Source organism: Argentina silus, assembly GCF_951799395.1.
Source record: "Argentina silus genome assembly, chromosome: 9".
NCBI lineage: Eukaryota > Metazoa > Chordata > Actinopteri > Argentiniformes > Argentinidae > Argentina > Argentina silus.
In genome coordinates, this window is record NC_139663.1 from 10,308,031 (window position 1) to 10,331,824 (window position 23,794).

General features: G+C 43.8%; 4 protein-coding genes across 6 annotated transcripts; 2 read left to right on the plus strand and 2 right to left on the minus strand.

Moving 5' to 3' along the window:
• Window positions 1-871: 871 nt before the first annotated feature.
• hrob (homologous recombination factor with OB-fold) lies at window positions 872-5,969 on the minus strand. The gene is made up of 10 exons (XM_083676738.1): window positions 5,842-5,969; window positions 5,577-5,618; window positions 4,399-5,433; window positions 3,989-4,072; window positions 3,617-3,751; window positions 2,970-3,078; window positions 2,231-2,316; window positions 1,421-1,543; window positions 1,112-1,313; window positions 872-1,027 (listed from the first exon to the last, which is right to left on the minus strand). The coding sequence occupies exons 1-10, from the start codon at window positions 5,851-5,853 to the stop codon at window positions 975-977; spliced, it is 1,881 nt and encodes a 626-aa protein (XP_083532864.1). The 5' UTR covers window positions 5,854-5,969; the 3' UTR covers window positions 872-974.
• Window positions 5,970-6,810: 841 nt separating this feature from the next.
• On the plus strand, window positions 6,811-9,408 carry asb16 (ankyrin repeat and SOCS box containing 16; the record flags this gene model as incomplete). Its single annotated transcript, XM_083677875.1, has 6 exons — window positions 6,811-7,147; window positions 7,541-7,808; window positions 8,042-8,450; window positions 8,674-8,757; window positions 8,847-8,960; window positions 9,129-9,408. 6 exons carry the CDS (start codon window positions 6,811-6,813, stop codon window positions 9,312-9,314), a joined length of 1,398 nt encoding a protein of 465 aa, XP_083534001.1. The 3' UTR covers window positions 9,315-9,408.
• A 539-nt stretch (window positions 9,409-9,947) lies between these two features.
• On the plus strand, window positions 9,948-20,759 carry atxn7l3a (ataxin 7 like 3a). 3 transcript variants are annotated; one of them, XM_083676397.1, is made up of 14 exons: window positions 9,948-10,171; window positions 10,907-10,962; window positions 11,128-11,240; window positions 11,360-11,492; window positions 11,583-11,754; window positions 11,866-11,963; window positions 12,049-12,107; window positions 12,412-12,457; window positions 14,461-14,498; window positions 14,605-14,673; window positions 14,806-14,849; window positions 16,434-16,505; window positions 16,825-16,961; window positions 18,385-20,759. In XM_083676397.1, the coding sequence occupies exons 3-14, from the start codon at window positions 11,190-11,192 to the stop codon at window positions 18,585-18,587; spliced, it is 1,122 nt and encodes a 373-aa protein (XP_083532523.1). In that variant the 5' UTR covers window positions 9,948-10,171; window positions 10,907-10,962; window positions 11,128-11,189; the 3' UTR covers window positions 18,588-20,759. The 3 variants fall into 3 exon arrangements, with proteins under 3 accessions (XP_083532523.1, XP_083532525.1, XP_083532524.1); XM_083676399.1 differs by having other exon boundaries at window positions 12,049-12,071; XM_083676398.1 differs by lacking the exon at window positions 18,385-20,759 and adding an exon at window positions 17,189-18,378 and having other exon boundaries at window positions 16,825-17,007.
• Window positions 20,760-20,839: 80 nt separating this feature from the next.
• On the minus strand, window positions 20,840-23,782 carry tmub2 (transmembrane and ubiquitin-like domain containing 2). The gene is made up of 3 exons (XM_083676400.1): window positions 23,693-23,782; window positions 22,569-23,149; window positions 20,840-22,367 (listed from the first exon to the last, which is right to left on the minus strand). The coding sequence occupies exons 2-3, from the start codon at window positions 23,132-23,134 to the stop codon at window positions 21,980-21,982; spliced, it is 954 nt and encodes a 317-aa protein (XP_083532526.1). The 5' UTR covers window positions 23,135-23,149; window positions 23,693-23,782; the 3' UTR covers window positions 20,840-21,979.
• Window positions 23,783-23,794: the final 12 nt, after the last annotated feature.

Sequence of the window (23,794 nt, forward strand, 5' to 3'; positions counted from 1 at the left end):
AATTAAACTAAAATATTTCAGCATTGAAAAAAACAAATAAAAAAAACCTGATTCAATTGAATCACTTTAATCTCTTGCCTTCCACAGTCCCATTTGACAAGCCTGTCACCTTTGCTCTGCCACCCACAGTGGCCTCCTGGATGGTGAGGGTTTTTTTTGGTATAAAAACATGTTGTCAGTCAGAGGACGTGAGCGGAGTGGTGCGCAAGCTGAGTGAGGAGTGTGGGCTGTTTCTCATGCTCCATTTTCATTCACCTGTCAAGCTCAGAGCAGCAATTTCAAAGCAAATATGGTCTGGGTTTTTCCTTCATTACTTAAGTGACATGTTCAACAATAGACGTTCACAATGGTCTCGTTAAAAATGTACAATTATGTTGTAATGAGCAGAGGAAGTAAAACTGGCAAGAGTGGGCCTTTAATTGAGGTCTTTAGACAGTTATGTAATAGATAACAATGGCAAAGTGCGACAAGGGCATAAGTTTCGATCAAACAAGTCAGATTTTAAGAGGTGTTTAATACAAAAACATGCGCTGAAAAACACATTAATTTATTCACCATCACAGACAGTCCATGTGAGATTATTGTATTCTACAGACATTCCACACAGAGTAAACCCAAATCATCTGTGTTCCAGTCTATTGTCAGGGACCAATCTATTGTCTGTGATCAGCCTATAGAGAGAATATACAGTGTCAAGAAATCAAAGGAGACCATTTTCAGTAGTGTATGGTGTATTTTTAAACAAACACTTTTCACATACATTTTTCACTTAGAATGTTCAACATAAGTCTTCATATATATATATACATATTTACCAAGATATTTTGTGCATATACAGCTATGATTCCCGGCAGGGGGTTAGAACTGGGGCTCTGTGATAGGAGGTGCTGTCGGTGTCCAGGCGCTGTGTCCAAAGTAGAAGGGGCTTGTCAGGTGGGGAGGGTTGTGTCCTGGTTAGGCAGGTGTGGCTGATGTCAGATGCTGAAGGACTCTACAGGTAACTCCCCTAGAAGCTCATCCAGATCATCTGCACAACACAGCCAAAGGTTAGGGGAATTTCAGTGTACACACACACAAACACACAAACACACACACATGTTAAAGTATACACCTGTATCCCAGGTCTGGTCCTGTGGTGCTGCAGTGCCAGCTAGCTTTAGGGGAGCCCCACTGGGACCAGCTCCAGAGTCTACTGGGAGCTGGGGGGCTGGACCTTCCTCCCTGCACACCTCCTCCTCATCGAGCAACTCCATCTGGGACACAGGGGCTCCTGGGACACTGGAGGACTGCCCAGGCGATGACAACAGAGGCTCCTAAACGAAACACCTCAGTGAGGAACACATGCAACACGGCCGACAAAGTCCCTTCATTTCCTCATCAACATGTTGTGTGATATTAACTTGTTAGAAACCCCATTCACCAGTGAGAGTGGGCAGAGCCGCGTGGGGGACAGAGTGACGCCGTCAGCGGGGTAAATCTTCAGCAGGTTGTTGGGCGTGACATTCAGATAATGGTTGCGATGGGAGGGCGAGAACACTCCCACCTTTACGGAGACAAACAGAGGTTGTGGTTATACAACGAGAAAATGTCTGGCGTTCATTCATCCAGAAACGAAAAACCCTGCCAAATGCTAAATTAGTCAGGGTAATGGCCACATTCATTTAATTAATTACTGTATTATCATTTGTCATTTATCAATATCGGTCATGTGATTATTATAAAACAGGAGTGCTACTAAACGTACATGTTTGACCAGTTTTATTTCACCTACTGTCTGGTGCATATGCATAGCTCTTCATTCTAGGCCTAACAACCCTAGAATGCTATTGACCCTTGACATTTGTACAACATGAACTTATTAACATAGTCCGATCTTTCAATGTACTTTATTCTAAACTTTGGATATTAGACACTGGCCATGAGCCAATAACCAAACAGAATCATACTGTACTATACATTAGTGTTCCATGCTCTCAAAATAGGTTTTATAACCTTGACCATTATTAATTTCCTCTGACTGAAGAAAGATGATTGTAGATCATTTCATATCTCTTTCTCAGAGTACAGTGTACACTGCTGAGGCTAGAATAGGCCATGACCACAAGTTAAATACAGTTGGATCATAGATTCTTAACTCATGTATAGGCTAATTGTGATTCGATATGTAAATCTTCAGTGATATGTACCTACATAAATCCAAAGGAAAAAAAAAATGGATGAATAGTCCTACCTGTTTGAGGAGCAGTAGAGCTCCTGTCTTGAGCTCCCCCAGTCTGTCCTCTAGGAGGCGCCGGTGGACCGTGCCCTGCATCTCACCTACAGACACACAGACAGAGATGTATTACTGCTCCTGTCATTGACATGACTTAACCACAAATACATAGAAACACAACCACTGCGTTGTGTCTATAATCTCAGTAGGCCCTATAAGTCTAATCAGGATCCCTCGTGCTGGGGGCTCTCTGAAGGACATAATGACCAGCCAGGTTCAAGAAGTACTCTTGGAGTAAGAGAGAGAGAGACTGCAAAAGCAAAAGAGAGAGAGAATGGGGAGGAAGAATTAAGGCTAGAGGCCCCAGGAGAGGACAGACCAGATGTCTTACACTGGGCCAAGCTGCTCAGTGTGTGTGTGTGTATGTGTGTGGGTGGGTGAAATCAAGCATAGCATACTGCTCAGTCAAGCGAGTTAGTCAGTAGGCAAAAGTCAGGCTTTAGGCACACACAGCGCCTCTCAGATTCACACACGCATAACAATGGCTGTGTGAGCAGTTCCACCAGCGAAAGCATTTCTCTACTGGACGCTTATGTGAACAATTAGATTTATTTTGTTTAAGTATGTATGTCTGTGTATGTGTGTGTCTTTATCTGTGTGTGTGTGTGTGTACGTGGGTATCTTCATCTTTGTCTGTGTATGCACGTGTGTATCTTCATCTGTGTGTGTGTGTGTGTGTGTATGGAGGGTAGTGTACCTGTGGGATCCCTAAACACAGCCTTGGCATCAGCATGCGTGTGCAGAATGCTCTTCAGGATCACCGCCATGTTGGGGACCTTGTTCTTCACCAGCTGTTTCAAGGCAGCCTGGGCAGACAGAGAGAAAGAGGAAGAGAAGAGAGAAAGAGAAGAGAGAAAGAGAGGGGGGATCAAAGGCAACAAAGAGTTCAATGAACAAACAAGTTCAAACACCTGCCAATCATCAACTTGAGTCAGTTAAAAGAGTTATAAATTATTCATGCCAAAGCGCCATCAGCAGTGGCACATTAAGACAGTGAGAAACAACAGAATAACCATTAGAGTGATTGATGAGTGATCATGCTTGGGATAATAACTACAAACACACACTTCAGGCAAGGGCCTGTCATTTGCCCTGATTATGCTGATCGACTGCCACTGTGGAGACAAGGACCATTACAATAGAATAAAGAAGCTTTATCTCTCTCCCCCCCCCCCCCCCCCCGCGCAAGCAAAAACCATGCTCATGAAGGCCAAATATGCTGAGTTGATGGCATGCATGCGTTGTCTCTTACGTTGTGTGTTAATATTAACTAGCTAATGGTCAGTCAGTAATGAAGTGAGTGGTGTCGGCTGAACATGACTGAGGTGATAAAGAACCGGTCACCTTGCGAAGCACCATAACTACGCTGTAAGAGTGTAGGAAGCATGAGGGGTTCCTTTCCTCCAATCCCATCTCTGCCTTCATCGCTGCCCACGGACCTCCGCTGAACTCGTCTTGCTCATTCTGCGAGCTGGGAACCTGGACACACAGGTTTAAACACAAAACCCGCGCACATTGGTACACGTAATCGCAAAAACACGACAGACAGACGGACAGACTCGAACACTGACATACATACAAGAGCATCAGACATAAAACTCAACTTTCAATGTGATTTGAACATGAATATAAAACTAATTGGAAAACAGTACTGTGTTCATGCAGACGCTGTGTTGAGATGGTGAGTGTGTCACAGTGACATCGTTCTGAGAGTACCTGGCTGGGTAGTCGAGCCATCGCACCATGTGCAGGCGTCTGTGGAATGGCCACCACAATGTCATCCATGCTCTGCCCATGAACCTGGCAAGAGGAGAGAAAACAGCAGCATAGCATGGTAGTCCAATCTAACATCTGCTGAGTTTAGTCAAACAACTCATCTCAAGAGCACATAGGGTGCATTGAATAATAGACATACTGTACTTGAACATGACCTAAATTAAATCTGACAAAAAGGGGAATGGCAGGAATAATATATATGAGCAAAAATAGAACAGTATTATTATTACTAATGGTAATGATGAACAATGAGCTCCAAAACATTAACGCTACTAATGAGATGCGTTTCTCTCTTCAATCTGACACACACACACACACACACACACACACAATAGCAGGATAAGACTCACCTGTTTAGGCAGGAGTCCAGCAGGGCCAGGGAAGCGGGGGGTCTTGGGCCGGGTGTGGTTAGAGTGGGACCTCTGGGGTGTTTTGTTGGAGTCAGACACCAGCTGGACCAGGTGACTAGTGAGGACGGGCGTATGGAAAGAGCAGTGGGTGAGAGAGGGCCTCACAGAGGGTGCTGGGGATATAGGGTCGAACAGGCCGCGTCCCTGTGGCAGAGGGGTGGCCCACGGTCTTTGTAACTCCGAAGGCCCTCTGACAGGCCTGGGGGTGACATGCCTGGGAAAGGGACTGGACATGGGGGAAGCCATGGTCAGGTCATGAAACACTGGGCTCTGATGTGGGGCTGAGAGGTAAGCAGGGCGTGCTGGGCCGGGAGAGGGGAAGGGCACCGTGGATGAGCCCCTGGGGGGAAAGTTACTACCAGACAGGCCGGATGTTTGATTGGAGGAACTGAAACCTCTTAACCCCACACTTGGCACTGTTTGAGCCCCACCATAGGCTGAGTGGCGCAGCCTTTTGGCTGGAGATACAGTATCATCACTGGGCATGGCTGGAGCTGGAGCTGGAACTGTCTTTAGGACCTGGGCCCCAGTGCCCAAGGTCTCATCTAGGTCTGCCAGGTCAATATCCCAATCATCAAAGTCGTCCTGAGGCAAGGGGGCGTCTTGCTGTCCTCCAGTGTTTGAATGATTCTGTTGGCCTGCTGCTGAGCTCAGTCCAGGAGCTGTACACTGCCCCTTGCTCAGTACAGGGGGGTGGAGAGGGGGTGCAGGGGATGAGCGCAGTGAAGTAGATGTAGAGAGCTGTCTCAAACCTGATGCAGCAGTCTGTCCAACCCTCTTCTGTGTGGTGTTCTGTGACCCTGAGCCATGCTGCAGGCCTCTATGGCCTAGTGTGCCTTCTGTGGATGGTTGGTGGAGGTTTTTCTGGCCATCGGGAGCAGCAGTTGAGGCACGCAGGACACAGGAGGGTGCTGTAGTGGCCACATTGGCAGGACCAGCCACTGGTGGAGTGAACCAGTCTGTCTCCAGTAGGTCCTACAGAAACCAAACACACACTGTATAGCAACAGACAGAATACAACATATGCAATAGCCTGAATAATAATAAACTAATAAACACACACTGAATAATCAGATCAATATTGTAATCAGGTGCGCTAGAAGGTCGGTTGGGATCACCTCATCATCCCCGACGTTAAATAATCCATTCCACTTGCAAGTCTATAGAGTGAGAGGGACAAAGTTATTCGAATACGTATTTGCTACAGATCAATATCTAACGATCCATATGTCATCTGATATACGCAGACTGACTTAAACTATCTATCCAAGTTAATTGGATAATATTTTTTCCTTAGCTGGCTAAATTAATAGTGAAGAAGTCACTAGCTCTGCTACTAGTCTAGCAAGAACTGGCTGGACTCTCAGCTTGAGCCTTCCTTACCATCGCAGTCATAGGATGTGGATCTCGCGTTGACTGATTATGACAATACTAAATGTAAAGTCGATAATCACATAACATTTAGTGTAACCATTCTCTACTGGCTTGTATTGGCTATAAAACAACTCTGCAAAGATTAGGTACAAGCTGCAGCTTGAAGTGTAAGGTTGGCGCCGCCACGTTCAAGTAGAACGTCACTACGCAATCAATGTTTACGTTGCGTGCCGTTGAGAAAGGCTGAGTTCCAAATCGGCCCCCTAGCTACTAAACCCTCCAGCAGAATGTCCTGCTCCACCAGAAATTGCTCATCGCTGGCCCCCATAGCAGGGTTGGCAGAATCCATGTACTACTAATTAACTATCCTTTGCTCTCAGATCTGTTTGACGGACTACCAGATATAAGTCCTAGCGACCGATTTGGTATTTAGAAAAGGAGGAAGAGCGCAGTAAACACTTATGCAATATCGCCATCTGCTGACTATCTTTGGTAGGGTAGTGGCAGAATATCAGCTTGTGTTCCCGTCTATTTATAACAAGCACTAAAACTATTGCGAGGACAACAATCTTGTGACTGTAGTTACCTAAAAGGGAAGTCTCTCTCATTTGGACGTCTCTGTAAAACACATGATTTTTTTGGGTTCTTACCTTCTCTACTTGAACTCACCTAAAAACGAAATCCTTGAGGAGGTGTCACGTTTATATACGTAAGTAAACTTGTATCTTTCTTTTTATATAATCAGTAGCATCAGTGCTGTTTAACGCTAAAGACCAGGTAGTTATTGTTGTTTCTAGTGCTCCACAAAGTTGTGTTTTTCCTTTAGGCAAGGCTCATGCAATTTGCACTGAGTCAAGCTGTAGAATTGGAAGTGGCTAATTTCTTCTTAAAGTAGCTCTCAATTGTCTAAGACCTCTCTTACTATTTGACCTCCTCAGCTAGGATACTGCAGGAGATTCTCTTCCAGCTTTGGATGTCATGTCTCGGGAAACGTTTGTCTTCTCGTCAGCCTCCTTGCGCTCACTGAGAGTGGATCAGGAGATCCAGGACTGGGAGGACGCTCGGCGGGCATTGGCTCACAGGAGGGCAATGACCAGGGCCCCTCTCCCCCGGGCCCCCAGGCCCCCTCCCAGGCAGCAGCGCCTCCAGGAGGTCCGGGTCCCACCACCACCAGCACGTTGCCGAGACCCCGCCGTCCACAACACCTTCATGTGTGGAGACATGAAAGGAGTGTACGCTGTTTTAAAGGACCCGGCGATGGTCAATGCACTGATGGAGACTGTCCATGAGGAGATGGTGTGGGCTCCGGAGATGGGTGTGTCAAATACATACAATACAACCCACTCACTCACAAGAGATGCATGGCACTTTTTGATTATGTCAATGCAATACAGATAACAAAAGTCTCAGACCTATTGCATAAAGGACAATGGAATCAATAGAAGGGAGAAATGCATGTTATTGGGCAATTAGATTGATGATGATACAATCCCCTCATTGTTTATACTGCACTAATACCTATGCTTCACTGCTGTTGGTACGTCATATGTGCACTCCTCTCAGATCTGTTAATCACCAGCCAATCACTGTCAATCTCTCTTTATTCTATCCACAAAATACATATACATATTCAAGCATCTCTCGATATGACCCTTTGCCCAATGGGTGATGAGGTGAAGCTTAATGCTTAATTCTGTTCCTCTGGCAGGGATGTGGACCCTGAGCACCAAGGTAAAGCAGACGTCGGCATTGCGCCTGGCTGCCAGCAGTGGGCACACAGGTTGTGCGGAGGAGCTGCTGTTCCGTGGAGCAGAGGTGGATGCTGACCCCGGTGGTAACACTGCCCTGCATGATGCCTGTATAGGTGGCCATGCCCCCTGCGTTCAGCTACTGCTTAACCACGGAGCAGACCCTGAGCTGTTGGCAGCCGACGGCAGCGCGCCCCTCCACCTCTGCAGCTCCACCCAGACATTCCAGTGAGTGACAGTACCGGTGGCTTTGGTGACACACTGGGTCACTTATATATGCCAAGAGAAATGTTTTAATGTTAGTACCACAGACGGGTAGTATAGAAATGTCAATGTTATACCTATGTTGTATGACAATGGCTGTTATTGCTGCTGCTGTGTTCTCGTCCAGTCTCTTTCTTTCTCATGTGTTGCCTTTGATTTTCTGTGAATGAGAACATATGGTTGTGTCTTGGATCCAGGTGCGCTAAGCATCTGTTATTAGGTGGAGCCGAGGTGAACGTGTCGTCCAATGAATCAAGGCTGACACCCCTGCATGTGGCGGCTCGACGGGGCTTGGAGGAGCATGTGGAGCTCTTTCTGTCCTATGGGGCTGATGTGTTAGCCAGGAACCGTGAGGGGGAGACCCCTCTGAATGCAGCCTGTGCTGGGGCTGAGCGGCCTGCCGAGGCGGGGCGGTACCTCCGTGTGGTCCAGATGCTGCTGGGAGCAGGAGCTGACCCCCGCACTGCAGGCAGGAAGCAGCACACCCCGTTGCACAACGCCTGTGCAAACTGTAGCCCACGAATCGCAGATATCCTACTGCAACATGGAGCCAGTGCAGACACAGCCAACTGTGCTGGCTATACACCCATGGACTGTCTTCTGCAGGTGGGGATACATGTAGGGAATAGGGATACAGGGGGTGAATGAGCACAGGAATGTACCTAGAAGACATGTTTAAGAATGTGAGGGACAAAGGATCAACACATGATTGAAAGATTAATTTAGACATGACAACACACACACACACACACACACACACACACACACACACACACATTATCAATGAGTACTAAAAAACACAGCTAACAAGTGTCTTCCCTGTGTTTAGGTGGTGGAGGACTATCCAGAGCAGCAACTTGATGCTATTGCGCGCTCCCTGCTGAATCACGGGGCTCAGCCTGCCTCGCCTAAGGTAGGCCACAATAGGACGGATGAGGTGGGCATTTAACCATAGCTTTGGAGCCCAAATGACCCCTCATCCATTTGCTCTCCTCCATTCAGATGCTGAAGCTCTGTCTCCTCTCCCCTCCCACTCTGGAGGTGATGCTTAACTCTTATGCTGTCGTTCCTGCCGTTGAGGACTGGATGGAATCCCTATCGGCTGAGACACAAAAGGTTTGCCTGCCTCATTCATTTAGTGCTTGTGTTCTGCTGCTGTGCATCGCTTTTTAAAAAAAAAAGATTTTCTCCATCACTGCATTGACAGATCAACCTCATCCTCCATCTGTTTTCCTCCTCTCTCTCTCTCTCTCTCTCTCTCTCTCTCTCTCTCTCTCATCTTAGAAGCACCAGTCGTTCTTTGACTCTGTGCGACAGATGAGTGGTCAGCCACGCTCCCTGCAGCACCTATGTCGCTATGCCCTGCGCCGGCACATAGGAGCACTGTGCCACTCAGCTGTCAGTAGACTGGACATCCCCAACTCTGTGAGGGAGTATCTACTTCTTCATAATGACGGGGAGCTCCGGTGAACAGTCGTCACAGGACCACAGGGGCCATTCATTCTAATACCAATGTAGAAGAAGAGAGGGCGATAAAATAAAAATAAAACTTGGTTTCATCCTTTTTCTAGCACTGTGACTGCCGATGGCACTTGTTCTTATCGAAGGTTTTACTTATGACTGATGTATAGTTGATTCACTTACTTAGACAAATGTACTTATTGTAAGTCGCTTTGGATAAAAGCGTCTGCTAAATGACTTAAATGTAAATGTAGCTCTATTATACAATGGAGATGATGCAATAATGTGTGTTTTCTGTGATTGATTAATAAATCAACTTTCCATTTCACTTGAAAAGGGCAATAATTAAATATATTAATGTCTGTCTCTTGTAGAATCAGAGGACATCAGATAATGATGTGTCTTATGATGTGAGTGCTACCAAAGCCTCTATCTAATACGCTCTGGTTCTATTATTGTATTTCGACTTAAGTATTTTTCTTACTCAAATCTACTTTTTTACTGCAGACATTTTTACTCTGCCATAGTTTAACTGACTATCGCGCCACTGCAAACTAATTGATGAGCGAAAACCATGATTGACTTAAGAACGTTGCGAAGAGGATCTCGGTGATCACTTGGTATGGTCTGTCATAGGGAAAATGGCTGCTGCTTTTTACAATATTCTTGTCATTTCCCTTTGACTGTATGGCTGCCTATTACTTTGATAGACTTCGCCTCATGTTTTTATTCATACGTGTCAGTAGAAAACAAGGTTGTTAATACGGGACGTCCGAATTTCGAAAGCTGATTTGATGGGTTGGCGCAGATGTCGGTGGTTATGACGCCTGCCGCCCCAGCCCGTCCACACAGTGCAGCTGGGTCGGGTGAGTACATCTCTGTCTGTGATGACAACAATAAAAAATAATCCAACATTGTAACATTGTGTCAGATTTTCTGTCGGATCCTCGCGGCTGGGTACATCATCAATCATCGCAGATACAGTGTAGCAATTATATTCCATTTTTGGAACATTGGTTGCATCACAGTCTTTCTTGTTTTTCTTGACTTCACCTGGATAGACAAGGTTCTGATATGGTCAGCTGGCTAGCTAGTAGTAGTAAATTAGAATTCAGCCAAAATCGGTTTTTATTATGGATCTGACTTGTTTGATCAGCCCTGTGTAGATCGTTTTGAGGGATTCAATCACAGGTTTATTATGAAATGCTTTCTGTGCTAGCTAGCAATGTCTGGCTGCACTACCACTCGCTATCCCAAACAACAGAATGCTATTTGGCTAACCTTGGTGCGAGTTATCGGATCTTGCTACTGTGAAGTTATTCATTTTGTTTCATGAGTGTAAGCATATCTGGTTGGCTAAATGTTAATTTAGCATATCACATCTTAACTCCATTAGCTATCTAGAAATGCTTCAAATAATTAACAAAAGAGGACATCAGAACACTACCTCACAGTGGACTACATTTCCCTATCAGACAATGGGACCTAGCCAGCTGATCTTAATTTGCTTTCGGTTTGGTGCTTGGTCTGTGAGTAAGAAGTGTTTTCGTTCAACGCCAAATTGATTATTATTGTTGTTTATTTTATTTTATTTTCTACAGAATGTGACCAAAGAAACAGCTGTTAAAGTCACCGAATCGAATACTTCCGCAGAGAAGTAAGTATCACAGTCTCTGGATTGTCCTGCCAAGGGCCTCTGATATGTAACCCTATTTTGATGTATCCTCACAGAACCTGTGTGTCAGTGACTGAGATATTTGTAAATGACAACATGTATTTTTGTCTCAAAGTATGAAATCATATTTGTGTGTCCTTTTTGCAGCAATGGAAAACCTAACTTGCTGTGCCATGTAGACGGCTGTGATTCACCTTTAATTTTTGCAAATGAAAATGGAAGATATGTCTTTGTCGGGCCTGGACAACACCAAGCTAGAGGTAAGTAGTGGCATTGTCATCATGTTAATTTTTCTTTGGCAAGCTGAAAGTTGCTCACAACTATTTGTATTCCTTTGTGACATTTGAGTTGAACCTCTCTCTTTTGGTTGGCTCCACAGGCCTTGGCTCATGACATCTACTCTGACCTGGTGGAGGACACCTGTTTGGGCCTGTGTTTTGAGGTGCATCGTGCCGTTAAACAAGGCTACTTCCTCCTGGATGAGACGGACCAAGAGAGCATGAAGGACTTCGGTCAGTGGCAGTGCTTCCTCCTAGGTTTAGTTCTTCCCTCTGCTTTGCACACTGCTTTGTTTTCTTATGTTCTCTCATCCTCTCTCATAGAAATTGTTGACCAACCAGGAGTGGACATATTTGGACAAGTGTACAATCAATGGAAGAACAAGGAGTGTGTCTGTCCTAACTGCAACCGAAGCATTGCAGCATCCCGCTTTGCCCCTCACCTGGAGAAATGCCTGGGCATGGGACGCAACAGCAGTCGCATCGCCAACCGCAGGTTAGCCAGGCTCTATGAACACGGACGACAGCTGTTAATAAAATGCAATAATAAAATGTTTTAAAATATACAGAAAAATAAAAAGCATGTTTTTTAAATTCTGCTCCACAGAATAGCCAGCAGTAACAACATGAGCAAATCAGAAAGTGATCAGGAAGACAATGATGACGTCAATGATAATGACTGGTCATATGGGTCAGAAAAGAAAGGTGAGAGCAACATATTTGTTTGTTTGAAGATAATTTACTTGAACAAACACCCTTCTCTTACACCCCTCTACTTTCCCTTTTACAGCTAAGAAGAGAAAGTCAGATAAGGTAGTTTTACATTCTTTGAAACAACCAGTTTCTTTGGTAAGTTACTCTGCTGTGAAGATGTATATTTATGTTTTGTATGTTTTGCTGTACTGTATGAGATCCTGTTTCCAGACTATTGTATAAAAGCAACCAAATAGCAACAGAAAATTGTAATTCTCCTTACTTTTTTGCATACTGGCACGTGCACTGATGAACATACTGTATTTTTAAATATTGTATTGGCTAGTTATGTGTCAGAAGGGATGTATGGTTCCTGGTGCATGTTTTTCTTGTTGGTTGTATATCTAGATCAGATCTTTAATCCAAATTGACATTTCTTCTTTGTTTGCTTCCTCCAAAGAATCCAAATTCACCCAGAAGATCAAAATCTCTGAAGCATAAAAATGGTGAGTCTACCTCTTAAGAAACCACATAAGGAGCCGGTCATCAAAACTATAATCAGCATCTGTGATAAAATGTATCCATATTGTTAACTGTAAATTCTTGGGACAATTAATTTCCCATCAATATGAGGCTCACAAGATGAATGTTGTTGACTATTATTTTAAAATGGAATGGTCATCTTACCAGCTATGTATCATTTGTCAATAACTACTATGAAGAAACTCATTTAAATTGCATACATTTATTTGTTCACCTTATGTTTTCTTATGTCAGCATAATGTACATTATGTACAGAATGTTATGTCATATTTTACAGGGTTTTGTTATTTGTGTTAGCTGAGATTGTTTGAGTTGTCTCTAGAGCTCAGACTCTGAAACCTTGAAATGGATGTGCGTGGGAGCAGTCGAGTGAAGTTTCAATCCGATGATTCAACATGCCTTGTTTCTCATATGACCTCACTCTGTGTGTGTTTGAGTGAGTGTGTAGATGTTTGGTGGTGAATGGTTGGGGATGTTTCACTCTCTGGTCTGTTCAGCAGTACTGGGGCCCAAGCGTCGCATTGAGGATCAGGAAGCTCCACGTGTGCTGTTAAGAGACATTGCTTTATCCTCAGTGACAGGAAGTCCAGCTTTATAATGCCTTGGCCGTCCTTAGTGTAGGGTCCAGGGTCAGGACAAGAGAAGGATCTGGGGGAAAGCCCTTGCCCTGCAGTTTGGAGACAGTTTATGAGGAATAGATTGCCTGGAGTGAGAACCTTCATACCTTGGCGTGAGCAGAGGCTCCTGGGTAGCTCACAGCAACCTCTATTAAAATGGATCCTTATTAAAGCACTACAGGACTTCTGGCCATTGCATAAGTGTGCTGCTGAAATGCAGGTTAAAAACATACAAATATGCATTACAGGCAAATACAAATGTAGTACAGTGTCAAAAAAGGATTAGTATACAAAGTAATATGGAAGATGAGGACAGGCCATGGAGATGTAAGGCAGGGACAGGCAGATTTGTTGGTCCTCTTCCCACATTTTGGGAAGTTTGAGTTTGCTTGATTTTAATTTGAAGTGGATCATGGTGAACAGCTGAAAAGCACAAAATGACAAAGGCAAGAAACTGACTGAGATCACAGACAATTATGTGCAATAACAAATCAGTGTTACGCCTCCAGTTTTCAGTTGTGTATTTGTTTTATAATTTTTGTTTAGCATTGTGTTGAGTAAAAAAAGTAATAACTTGTTCAGCACTTAAGTGAAAAGATCATAAAAGGTGATTGTCCCGTTCCAATAATGATACAAATCCACATACACTTTCAGAATCAGAGCGGTTGGATGTTCCTTGTTTATATATCAAGTGTCTCTTATGATTTGTCCATTATCTACTTGACATATTTATACCTTTTTGCATTTATTTTCATTTTTGTTCCTTTTGTATCATGTTTTCATTGATTCTTGTATCTGTTAAAATGTCCTGTTTGTGTGAAGACACTGAATTTGTGTGATTTCGGAAATCTGTGCTGCTGATATCCTCCCTGGAGGGTCCAGACACCCTCAATCCCTATGAAATAAATGACCTGAAATCAATCCACATCTGGCCTGTCATTTGTGGCTTTGACACCCAGCTGCTCATATCGATTACAAATAGAAGACAGTGGGACTCTGGTTGATTTAACATTTGGACAGAACCACGCCTCAATCAAAGAATGATCAGTTATATTATAATGGTCAGTTATGGTGTAGCAGCATAAAGAATGGTACAATGTTTGTTTTTTTCTCTACCATTGGAAAAGATGAAGAGATGTCCTTTTATAGAATATTTTCAGCATGATTATCAGTGAAACACCATATTTTTCCAATGATGCATAAATCCCCCATTATGAACAGTTGATTAGTAAGATCATCTATTGTGTTAAGTTTTCACCCTCATCTACTGCATACGATTCAAACAGGATGCACTTTATGTATTTGTGAATGACAAGGACTCATACAGTCTGTGCTATTCTCTCTTTCAGGTGAGCTTAGTAATAGTGTCAATGCAGATCCTTACAAGGTAACCAGAGCTAACTTTCCTCAGTATACTATTATACTATGCACTGCTTTGTTCAACAGTGTTCTGATGCCAGGTCTTGTCCTCTCTCTGTCTCCTTTCACTGCAGTACAACTATAATTCTGGCATCAATTATGAAACGTTAGGCCCTGATGAACTGAGGTCCCTGTTGACAACGGTGAGTAATGTTCATGTATTCATTATAGCATCTGTCCACCATATCTGTGCCTATTGATCCTCTCAGGCTGAGGTTTCTCTAGGGTGTATGACTCGCCTGTCTGTCTAACGGCACTGAACCCTATTTCTACAGCAATGTGGGGTGATCTCGGAGCATACCAAGAAGATGTGCACCAGGTGAGGATTGATTTATAGCACTCGTACTGTACATCAAGGCATACACACACAAACTCAACATGTTTCATACTCCTGTAAGTGCTCATATTAGATTCAGTCAAGATGGGAGTGAGGAGCTTGGAGGAAAAGCTTGGATGACTGATGTTGAGTCTATCAGAATCAGAATTATTTGATTTGGCCAAGTATATTTGCACATACAGGAAATTGACTTGGTGAGGTTGGTGCATGGACATAAAAAACAAATAGCAAATATTGACAAGAAATTTACAAAATAGCAAAATATTAACAAAATAGCAATAACAAATTTACAAAAAAGAGCAGCAGAACAATGCATCTTGTAGGCTGTGTGAGACTAAATAGCAATGAGGCTAGAGGCTGTGAAATGGTTGTGGGGCATGTACACTATAAATTAGAATAATTTTAAATAATTATAAATTACACTGTCAGTGCATTGTTTGTGTGACAGGCTCGGGGGGTGGAAGTCTGAGGTCAATGGTCAGTGGCTACCTGGGCAATGCTATGACAGATTCCATGCTTGAAGCCTGACATTGTATGTCAATGTCAAGTAGCCTCAAGAACATCTTCAGTGACTGATACCCGAAGACCGCTAAACAGAGTGTTGTATAAGGAAGGGTGGCGCCAATGAAGGGGACATTTTTCGATTGGCCAATGCCAAGTAGTTAATTTACAATTATACCAATGGAGCATGTTGCCAGGCAACCGGTTGTTCAATAAAAAATCTATATAGGGTAAATCAGGAAGTTAACTAGGAAACTATATGGGACTATTTGAGGCTCATTGGTGCCACTCTTCTAATATACCACTCACTCCGCTAATAAGGCTTGTTTATTCCAGACAAACACTGCAGCTGCTCTGAAAATCAGCGATGAATGCCGCTGACAGAGCCAAACTCATGGTTACTGTTGGGAACGTTGTTTATGTGAGAACCAGTAGAGGCTGGTGGAGGTAGAAATCGGAGGAAGGGCTCATTGTAATGCATGCATTCCTTATTCCATTCCATGCATTACAATGAGCACGTCCTGTGATTTCTGCCTCCACCAGCCTCCCCTGGTGAGAACTCTCATGCATGATCAGTTTCATTGTTGATATGAGCGATCATGTCTTGTTGGGACTGACTTTTGGGTACACAAGTGGCAACTCAATATGACTCCCAATTCTTCTCCATTTTCTATATTGAATATGCATGTTTAGTCACAGAAATAAACTCATTTGATGATTTGGATCAGGAATTGGCTTGTGATTCTTAAACTCAAATATGTTTATACTAAAGTGAAACAATAACACTTTGATTGGACTATACCATAGATATTTTCTGATTGGACAATAGAAGACCCTGACTGGGCAATGCCTGCCTCATGTGGTGTGAGACAAAGTGGACACTGTCAGTGATCAAACCCTAACCTTTAACCTCTAACGCCTGACCCTTCATGTGCATATCTGATTGATCACTGACGATGTCTGTTTCAGTCTCTGCCTCTTCTCTGCTGAGGGGCCTCTGTTTGAGCTGTGCTTTGTGGGCAGTTGTTTCTCAGGGGTTTGTAATGCCACATTGTGTCCCACCAGGTCCCAGCGGTGTCCCCAGCACACGGACGAACAGAGGAGAGCCGTCAGGGTGTTCCTCCTGGGGCCGTCCGCGTGAGTGCCCCCCCCGCCCACCCCCCCCCGAGACTAATTAGATTGTTATTCCTTTTTTGCATGTTGTGCTCCCTGCCTTGAGCGCAAGGACTGATGTATTATAGTAGTGTGCGCACCACATCCCTCCTCATTCCATTTACTGTGACAGAGCCATGGCTATAGAGATGAGTCCATGCCCGACGCTATAAGCATGTCAGCTAGGAGCATGCCGGAAATGATGGTGTTACCATTAAACTCAGTGACAGCCCTTCGGTGGCATTTGAATTGGCAGCCAGGGGGTGTTACCGTGCTATATATGAGTGGGTGTTGTCTCCGGCAGGTCGTCTCTGCCTGATGCAGATGGAGTGGTGGAGAGTGACGGCTACGACGCCGCAGACGGTCAGGTCCTCATGAGTCGTCTGCAGTGGGATGGGTCTTCAGACATCTCGCCCTCTGATTCTGCCTCCTCCAAAGCCAGTAAGAAAAGGAAATTAGTCCCACAGAAGCAGATACAGTGCCCTCCGTAAGTATTTGGACAGTGAAGCACTTTTTTCTTCTTTTGGCTCTATTCTCCAAAGGTTTTGGATTTGAAATCAAACAATGCAGGTGTTTCTGATTAGCCAGGTATGTTCTGTCGCATCATCGGAGAGCTGTCAATGTCTGTTCTTGATTCTAGGTTCTATTCTTTGCATTTGCCTTTGCAGTCTGCTGTTGGTGTCTGTCAACATGAAGGCCAGAGAGGTATCAATGAAAGTCAAGGAAGCCATTATGAAGCTGAAAAATCAACAAAAAAAAAATCGATCAGAGACATTGCCCAGACCTTATGCTTACCAAAATCAACAGTTTGGAACATAATTAAAAAGAAAGAAAGCACTGGTGAGCTTCGCTTCAGCAATCGCAAACGGCCCGGTAGGTCAAGGAAGACCTCCACAGTAGATGACCGAAGAATGCTCACCATAATTAAGAAAAAAAAAAAAGAACTGTCCGCAGACTTGGAACACTCTCCAGGAGGTAGGTGTGGATGTGTCAAGAGACTACCACCTGCAGAAGACTTCACCAGCAGAACTACAGAGGCTACACTGTAAGGTGTTAAACCACTAGTTAGCCTCAAAAATTGTCTGGCCAGGTTACAGTTTGCTAAAAAAAAAAGTACCTAAAAGAACCTACAGAGTTCTTGAAAAAAAGGTCTTGTGGACAGATAAGATGAACATGTACCAGAGTGATAGCACGAGGAAAGTGTGGAGAAAAAGAACTGCTGAAGATCCACAGCATACCACCTCATCTGTGAAACATGGTGGAGGTGTTATGGCTTGGGCATGTATGGCTGCCACTGGAACTGGCTCACTTGTCTTCGTTGATGATGATGAAACGGCAGCAGCAGCAGAATGAATTCGGATGTGTACAGATGCATCTCGTCTGCTCAAGTACAAGCAAATGCAACAAGGCAGTTTTTCAGCTATAGAGCTTCGCTTCAGCAATTGCAAACGGCCCGGTAGGTCAAGGAAGACCTCCACAGTAGATGACCGAAGAATGCTCACCATAATTAAGAAAAAAAAAAAGAACTGAGAACTGTCCGCAGAACCAAAAAGTGGACCAAGTCATTCTCCAGATTGAATTTGCTGAAGATGTGCATAAGGCAAAAATAAAAACAAACAAACTTTTGGTGCCCTGAAATAGGGGGACTACTGTATGTATATAAAAATATCTAAAATAAAAGCTGCTAATCTGTACTTTAACGTCATATTAATTGTTTGATTTCAAATCCAAACTTTTGCAGTATAAAGCCAAAAGAAGAAAAAATGCTTCACTGTCCAAATATTTATGCAGGGCACTGTACGTAAGGCACTGTATTTATTATCGAGAATATGGTCTCCCCTCACCCTGACTTTCTCTCTCTCAGGCACCAACAACTCAGACTCCAAGAAGCCCAAGAAGAAGAAGAAGCAGTCATCTCTTGGCTTAAACAGTATTGGGGGAGGAGGTGGGAGTGGAGGAGGGGGAGGGGGCAGTAGCTCTCAGAGTAGTCTTGGCCTCTCTAACAGAAAGAAGAAGTCCAAACTTTCCGGGGCCCCCGCCCCCAATATCTATGATGACCTCAACTAACATAATTACTTGTCGTCGTCGTCGTCCCCCCTCTCTCTCTCGCTCTCTCCCTCCTCCTCCTCCTCCTCGCCAACCTCACACCATACCGAGTTTGGTCCCCCTACCATACCCAGGAGGGTAAGTGTAGAGAGGGTGACAGACTACTGAACCAGGCCTCAACCCCTTATTCAGTCTGGTAAAGACATGGTCTCCTCTCTAACACAGGGTTCCTCTTCACACAAGAACAGATACTCCTGTCCTCTCAGAAACAAAGATGATAATTTATTGAAAGACATCCACTCACTCACTCACTCACAAATTGGCACTGGGGTTGTTAGTGTTCTTCACTCAACTGGACACAGCACCTCTGATATTATCACCATGCTTCATCTTGTGCTGTTTGTAAATTGGGGATTATGTCTGGGAATTAATCCATTGCAGAGCAGATTTCCGCACTGTGGTTTCATTTGTGAATTAGATTTTCACAGTTGCAGGTTGTAGATGGAGGCAGTTGACAGTTGATTTAGAAAGCCCTGTGGGCGATTTCGTAATGAAGAGTCAACTTGCTGTATCCAGCATCCTGCAGTTTAAAGTGCTACAAATTGCTATCTACAATGGATTAAATCTCAGCCTTAGTTATCATTGGATTGCATTGCTTCAGGCATGGGACCATTCACACTCTCCTAGGCTGAGAGAGAGAGAGAGACAGACACACTCACACACCCAACCTGTGGGGAGTGTTATGCTGCTTATGAGTGAGTGAGTATGTCTGTTTAGGATGGCACTTGTGGATTCAAACCGGTTTCAATGGTGTCCCTTTATTCAGCCTATTCATTATTGTGGTGGAGGGGATGTCCAACGGGCGTGACATCTTGTGTTCTAACCTGTATTGGGGTATTGAATGGTGGCTTTGTCAGTGATCGCATTGTATTGCACAGTTGTGTGTGTTTGTTTGTGTTGTGAGTGAATGAATGAGTGAATTGTTCATTTGTACTCATCTTGTAATTTCAGGTAACTATGCATTTCTGAATGTGCCATTGTCGTTGGATGGGTATGCGTGTCATTTTGAATGTTTGAAATTTTTGTTTACATTGACCAGTGTATTTGACTGTGCCATTGTGTCGAGTAAGAAGGTGAACTTGATTTGTCTATACTTGACAGTGTAAATGCAGATAATGACATGTATCATGGAGTGAGCCAGTGTTTTTGTATACCTATACTGTACATGTTGTATAATGTGTACAATGAATCATGAGTCAGATGCAACTGTCCCACGGTATATTAAGTAACCTTTGTATCTTTCCACCTCTTCATGCGTAACGATGCTTCTTCCTCTCCGTCTGTTCACAGTTACATAAATCAGTCAAAAGTATTTTCCAACCTGCTTATGCTACAGATCACCAACACTATTGATCTCACATTGCTTCCTGTTGAATAATGCTAGGGTGTACTCTATATACAATCTGCCTGTTTTCTTCTGCTTTTTGCTCAATAATCCTCGGAAGTCAATCTTCATCTTTTAAGCAACAGCAAAGAAACCAAGCTTGTGCATGAGTTGCACTCACTTTCAAAGTGTTCATTGTCTGTTTGCATATTTAGTGTGTGTATGTTGCAGGTATATGTTTACAGAAATACCAATGCTGTTGCCTGGAACATTTCAACCAGTTTTTCTTGCCATTTTCATATTGCTAGCTTGTGTTAAGTTTGTTATGCATTGTTATTCAGACCTGTTTGAGATGCCCAATAGACTATTTGGAGCGAGAATCTATAATAATTGTCTCCTGTTTTCATTCTTAAGTCAGTCAGAACATTGTCACTTTGAAATGTGCACTAACAGAGAATCATGGTAATCAACTGCTCTCTAAATATTTTTAAGATATAACTCATTTGGCACTTTTTACAGACAGGGTAAAGGCTAGCCTGAGTGTTACTAATATGTAGCTGTGTTTATTTGTGTGTATATCTGCGTGTCACTTGACAATATGACTGCGGACAAAGAACGCAATACAAAGAGTGAATTTTCACGAACAAAAAAATATTTTTTCATACACAAGCACGTGTATGTGTGCATGTGGAAAAACTTGTTGTATATGAATGTGATGCACAGATCGTTTTTTTTTTCTTTTTTCTCTTCCTGTTTCTCACGTGTAGCGGGGTTTCTTTTTGTCTGAATAAAATCAAATGTCATTTAGATCCATTGTGTCTAATTTCATTGTGTCCAACACCAGACAAGAAGTGTTGCTCTTCCATTAGTGAGGGAAGATGCAGAAGGACATGGTTTGAAACGCTTTAATCTGAATCAGCACTGAAGCAAGAGGAAAACAATCTCAACATAGGGGGTAAAGAGATTCCTTAAGACATTATCAGTCGGATCTGTGTCAAAGTCCCCCACAAAAAATCCTGAAGTGCCAGATGCAGTTTCATCCAATTCATTCTTTCATTCTATTTACAGTAAATACATTATATTTACATAGTGTTTTCAAAAACAAACGTTGCTTATTTTTTAATTTCAACAACTTTTTATATTATTTAAATCATTCCTACCTAAGATAACATCGGCATTGGGTAATTCAAGCAATGAAAATCCTTACAAAATGTCAGCCTTGTAAGGCTAGCACTGTGGTCCACAATAACTAAGGTGATGGGAAGCTCTTCCCAATAAACAGGAAATGGAATAGAAATATTACCAGCACAGTACAGCGATGAGTGGTTGTCAAGATGCTCTAGATTCAAGTCTCAAGTTTGACAATGATCACTTTGTTTTCCTTTTGCAAAACAGAAAATGATTTGCTCATTCAAACGCATACTACAAGCCCCACCCCCTGTGATTTTCTGCAACGTGTAAAAAAAACAAGTGTATGACATGAAATGATATTTCATGATGCAAAAGCAAAGCTTTATCTTAATTTCTGACACAATCTAGCACAGAACAGAACAGAACAGAACAGATCAGATCAGATCAGATCAAGCCAAACGGGCTAAAAACATAGGTGACAAAGTGGAACAAGCAGCCTGCAGTTATGGGTGTGACGCGATGATTCTACCCTGTAGAGACCAGCAGGAACTGGACCCACTGAATCAGCCCTTTTTTTAAGAGAAGCAAAATTACAGCCCAGTAAAACCTCAGCTTTATACTAACAAACACACATTACAGATTATTTGAATCTCTGCACATACAATCTTTCACATAATGCTATTTCCTGGTGCATGCACAAACACAGGCACACGCACACAAGGGATTCCAGTCAGTTCTATGGCATCTGAGACCAAGGCCCCCCCCCCCCTCCCCTGAGTCTTTGCTTTGCCCCAGCCCCTCTTCAGACACCAACTGCTGTTGATGTTATTCTGTCTCATTCCCCTGCCCTAATTCAGACACAATGAGAGGACACATCATCTAGCCTCTCCTATCCTTCTCATCGGCTGTGCATCCCAAAGATCAGAAAGCTAAAGAACACAGTGACTCCCACCAGGGAGATGGTGGCAGGGGCGGTGAAGAACTGCCGGTAGTTGATGCGGAAGTACCAGACCACAGCTAGCATCACAACAAACACAGGCACAACCAGGCTACTGGTGCTTATTGCCACGCCTGCGGCCCTGATTCCCCCACTCATCCCAGCTCCAGTACCTGTCCCTGAGCGTGCTGTCTCCTCTGGACTAGGCTCCTGCAGAGCCTGGGACACGTGGCAGTGGATCACACTGTTGTGCATGATGTTGAGGGAGAGCAGAGTTCGTTTGGGGTCCTGAAGTAGCTGGCCCTGGTAGATTAATTTGATCTGACGCTCCCGGCCTGAGAAGTACTTACTGCAGTAGAGAGAGAAAGAGAGGTGTCTATTAAAACTTACTGGGGGAGGTGATGAGGACTATTAATTTGATCCATCAATCTATTGTGTAACTGTATTGTCTATTGTATAATCGATTGTTACAGAGAAATAAACACAAAAGCTTCTTTTTTTTCTAGAAAATGTGTGTGTGTGTATTTTAAATCAGCCCTGTCCTACTAACCTCTTTAGTAGACCCACTGTATCCTGAGGCATCAGGGTAGCCACCTCCTCTGTGTCGTTCAGGAACTTAAAGCGAACAGTGATGCTGGTGGTGGACACCACTGGGCTTAGCTTTGGAACCTCATCTGCCTCCTCCTCCTCCTCCTCTTCCTCATCGTCCTCATCGTCATCTTCATCAGGCTGGTATCTATGAGGTTTCTTTACCTGGATATTCAACAGCAGGTCCACTCCAGCCCCTGCAGTCCCCGCTCCTGTCGCCTCACTGTCTCCCCTCTCAGACCCAGTCTCCCCTTCTTCTGGTTTATTCTCCTGTGAAGGGGGAGGCGTTTGCTGCTCAGGTGTGTCTGCACTTGGAGGCCCTCCACTGTAGCTGTCGTGGCCTCCCAGCCCAATTAGAGAGGCATGGGCCCCAACAGTAAGGATGGTGCCCAGGATGTGGTCCCCCCGATCAGCCACATGTGTGGACAGCCAAGCCAACAACAGGGCCAGGACCAGGAATAACACACCACCTGCTGCAGTCACTTCATCTCCCATCCCATCCAACATGGTCAGTGCACACACTGCCATCACTGTCCTCGATACCTGTGGGATGGCACAGGGGAAAGGCTGCAGTGAATAACTTCATAATTCTATTGTTGTATACATTTCCAGAGAGGAATTAGTCCCAAGATATCGATGCAAATACCGGTGTGCTTGTGTGTCTAACAACGAAACTTCAAATTTCATAAGTGGTGGTCTGGCAATTGGCGAGCCATTTCCACGAAATTAGTTGGCTAGTTAGCTTGAAGTCTCGATAACTTAATGAGCTAGCTAGCTAACAACAAAGTATGGTTAGTAAGCAAGGAATGTGTATTTACTAGCTGGCAAAATGATCAGACCGCTTATTGCTAATGATATACTGCAGAGTATAGCCATTGGAGTGAATGAAAATAAACTATACACGTCCCAAGCTAGCGAACTAGCTAGCAAGCTAGCTAGCTAACAGTCAGCAAGGACGACCTTCGTTAATTTTTACCCAGTCACTATAGCTTTCTGTCAAGATAGGCAGCTGCTCTCTAAAATGTTGATGATTAATGCACCTAATAACTGTATAATAGTAGTCAATGAGATTATATGTGCGCTTACCTGCTATGTAATCAGATCATGTTTGAAGACATGCTGCTATGCTAATTTAGCCACACAGCCCCGATAATAAAAACCTAGGCTTGGGCCACATAAACACAGATG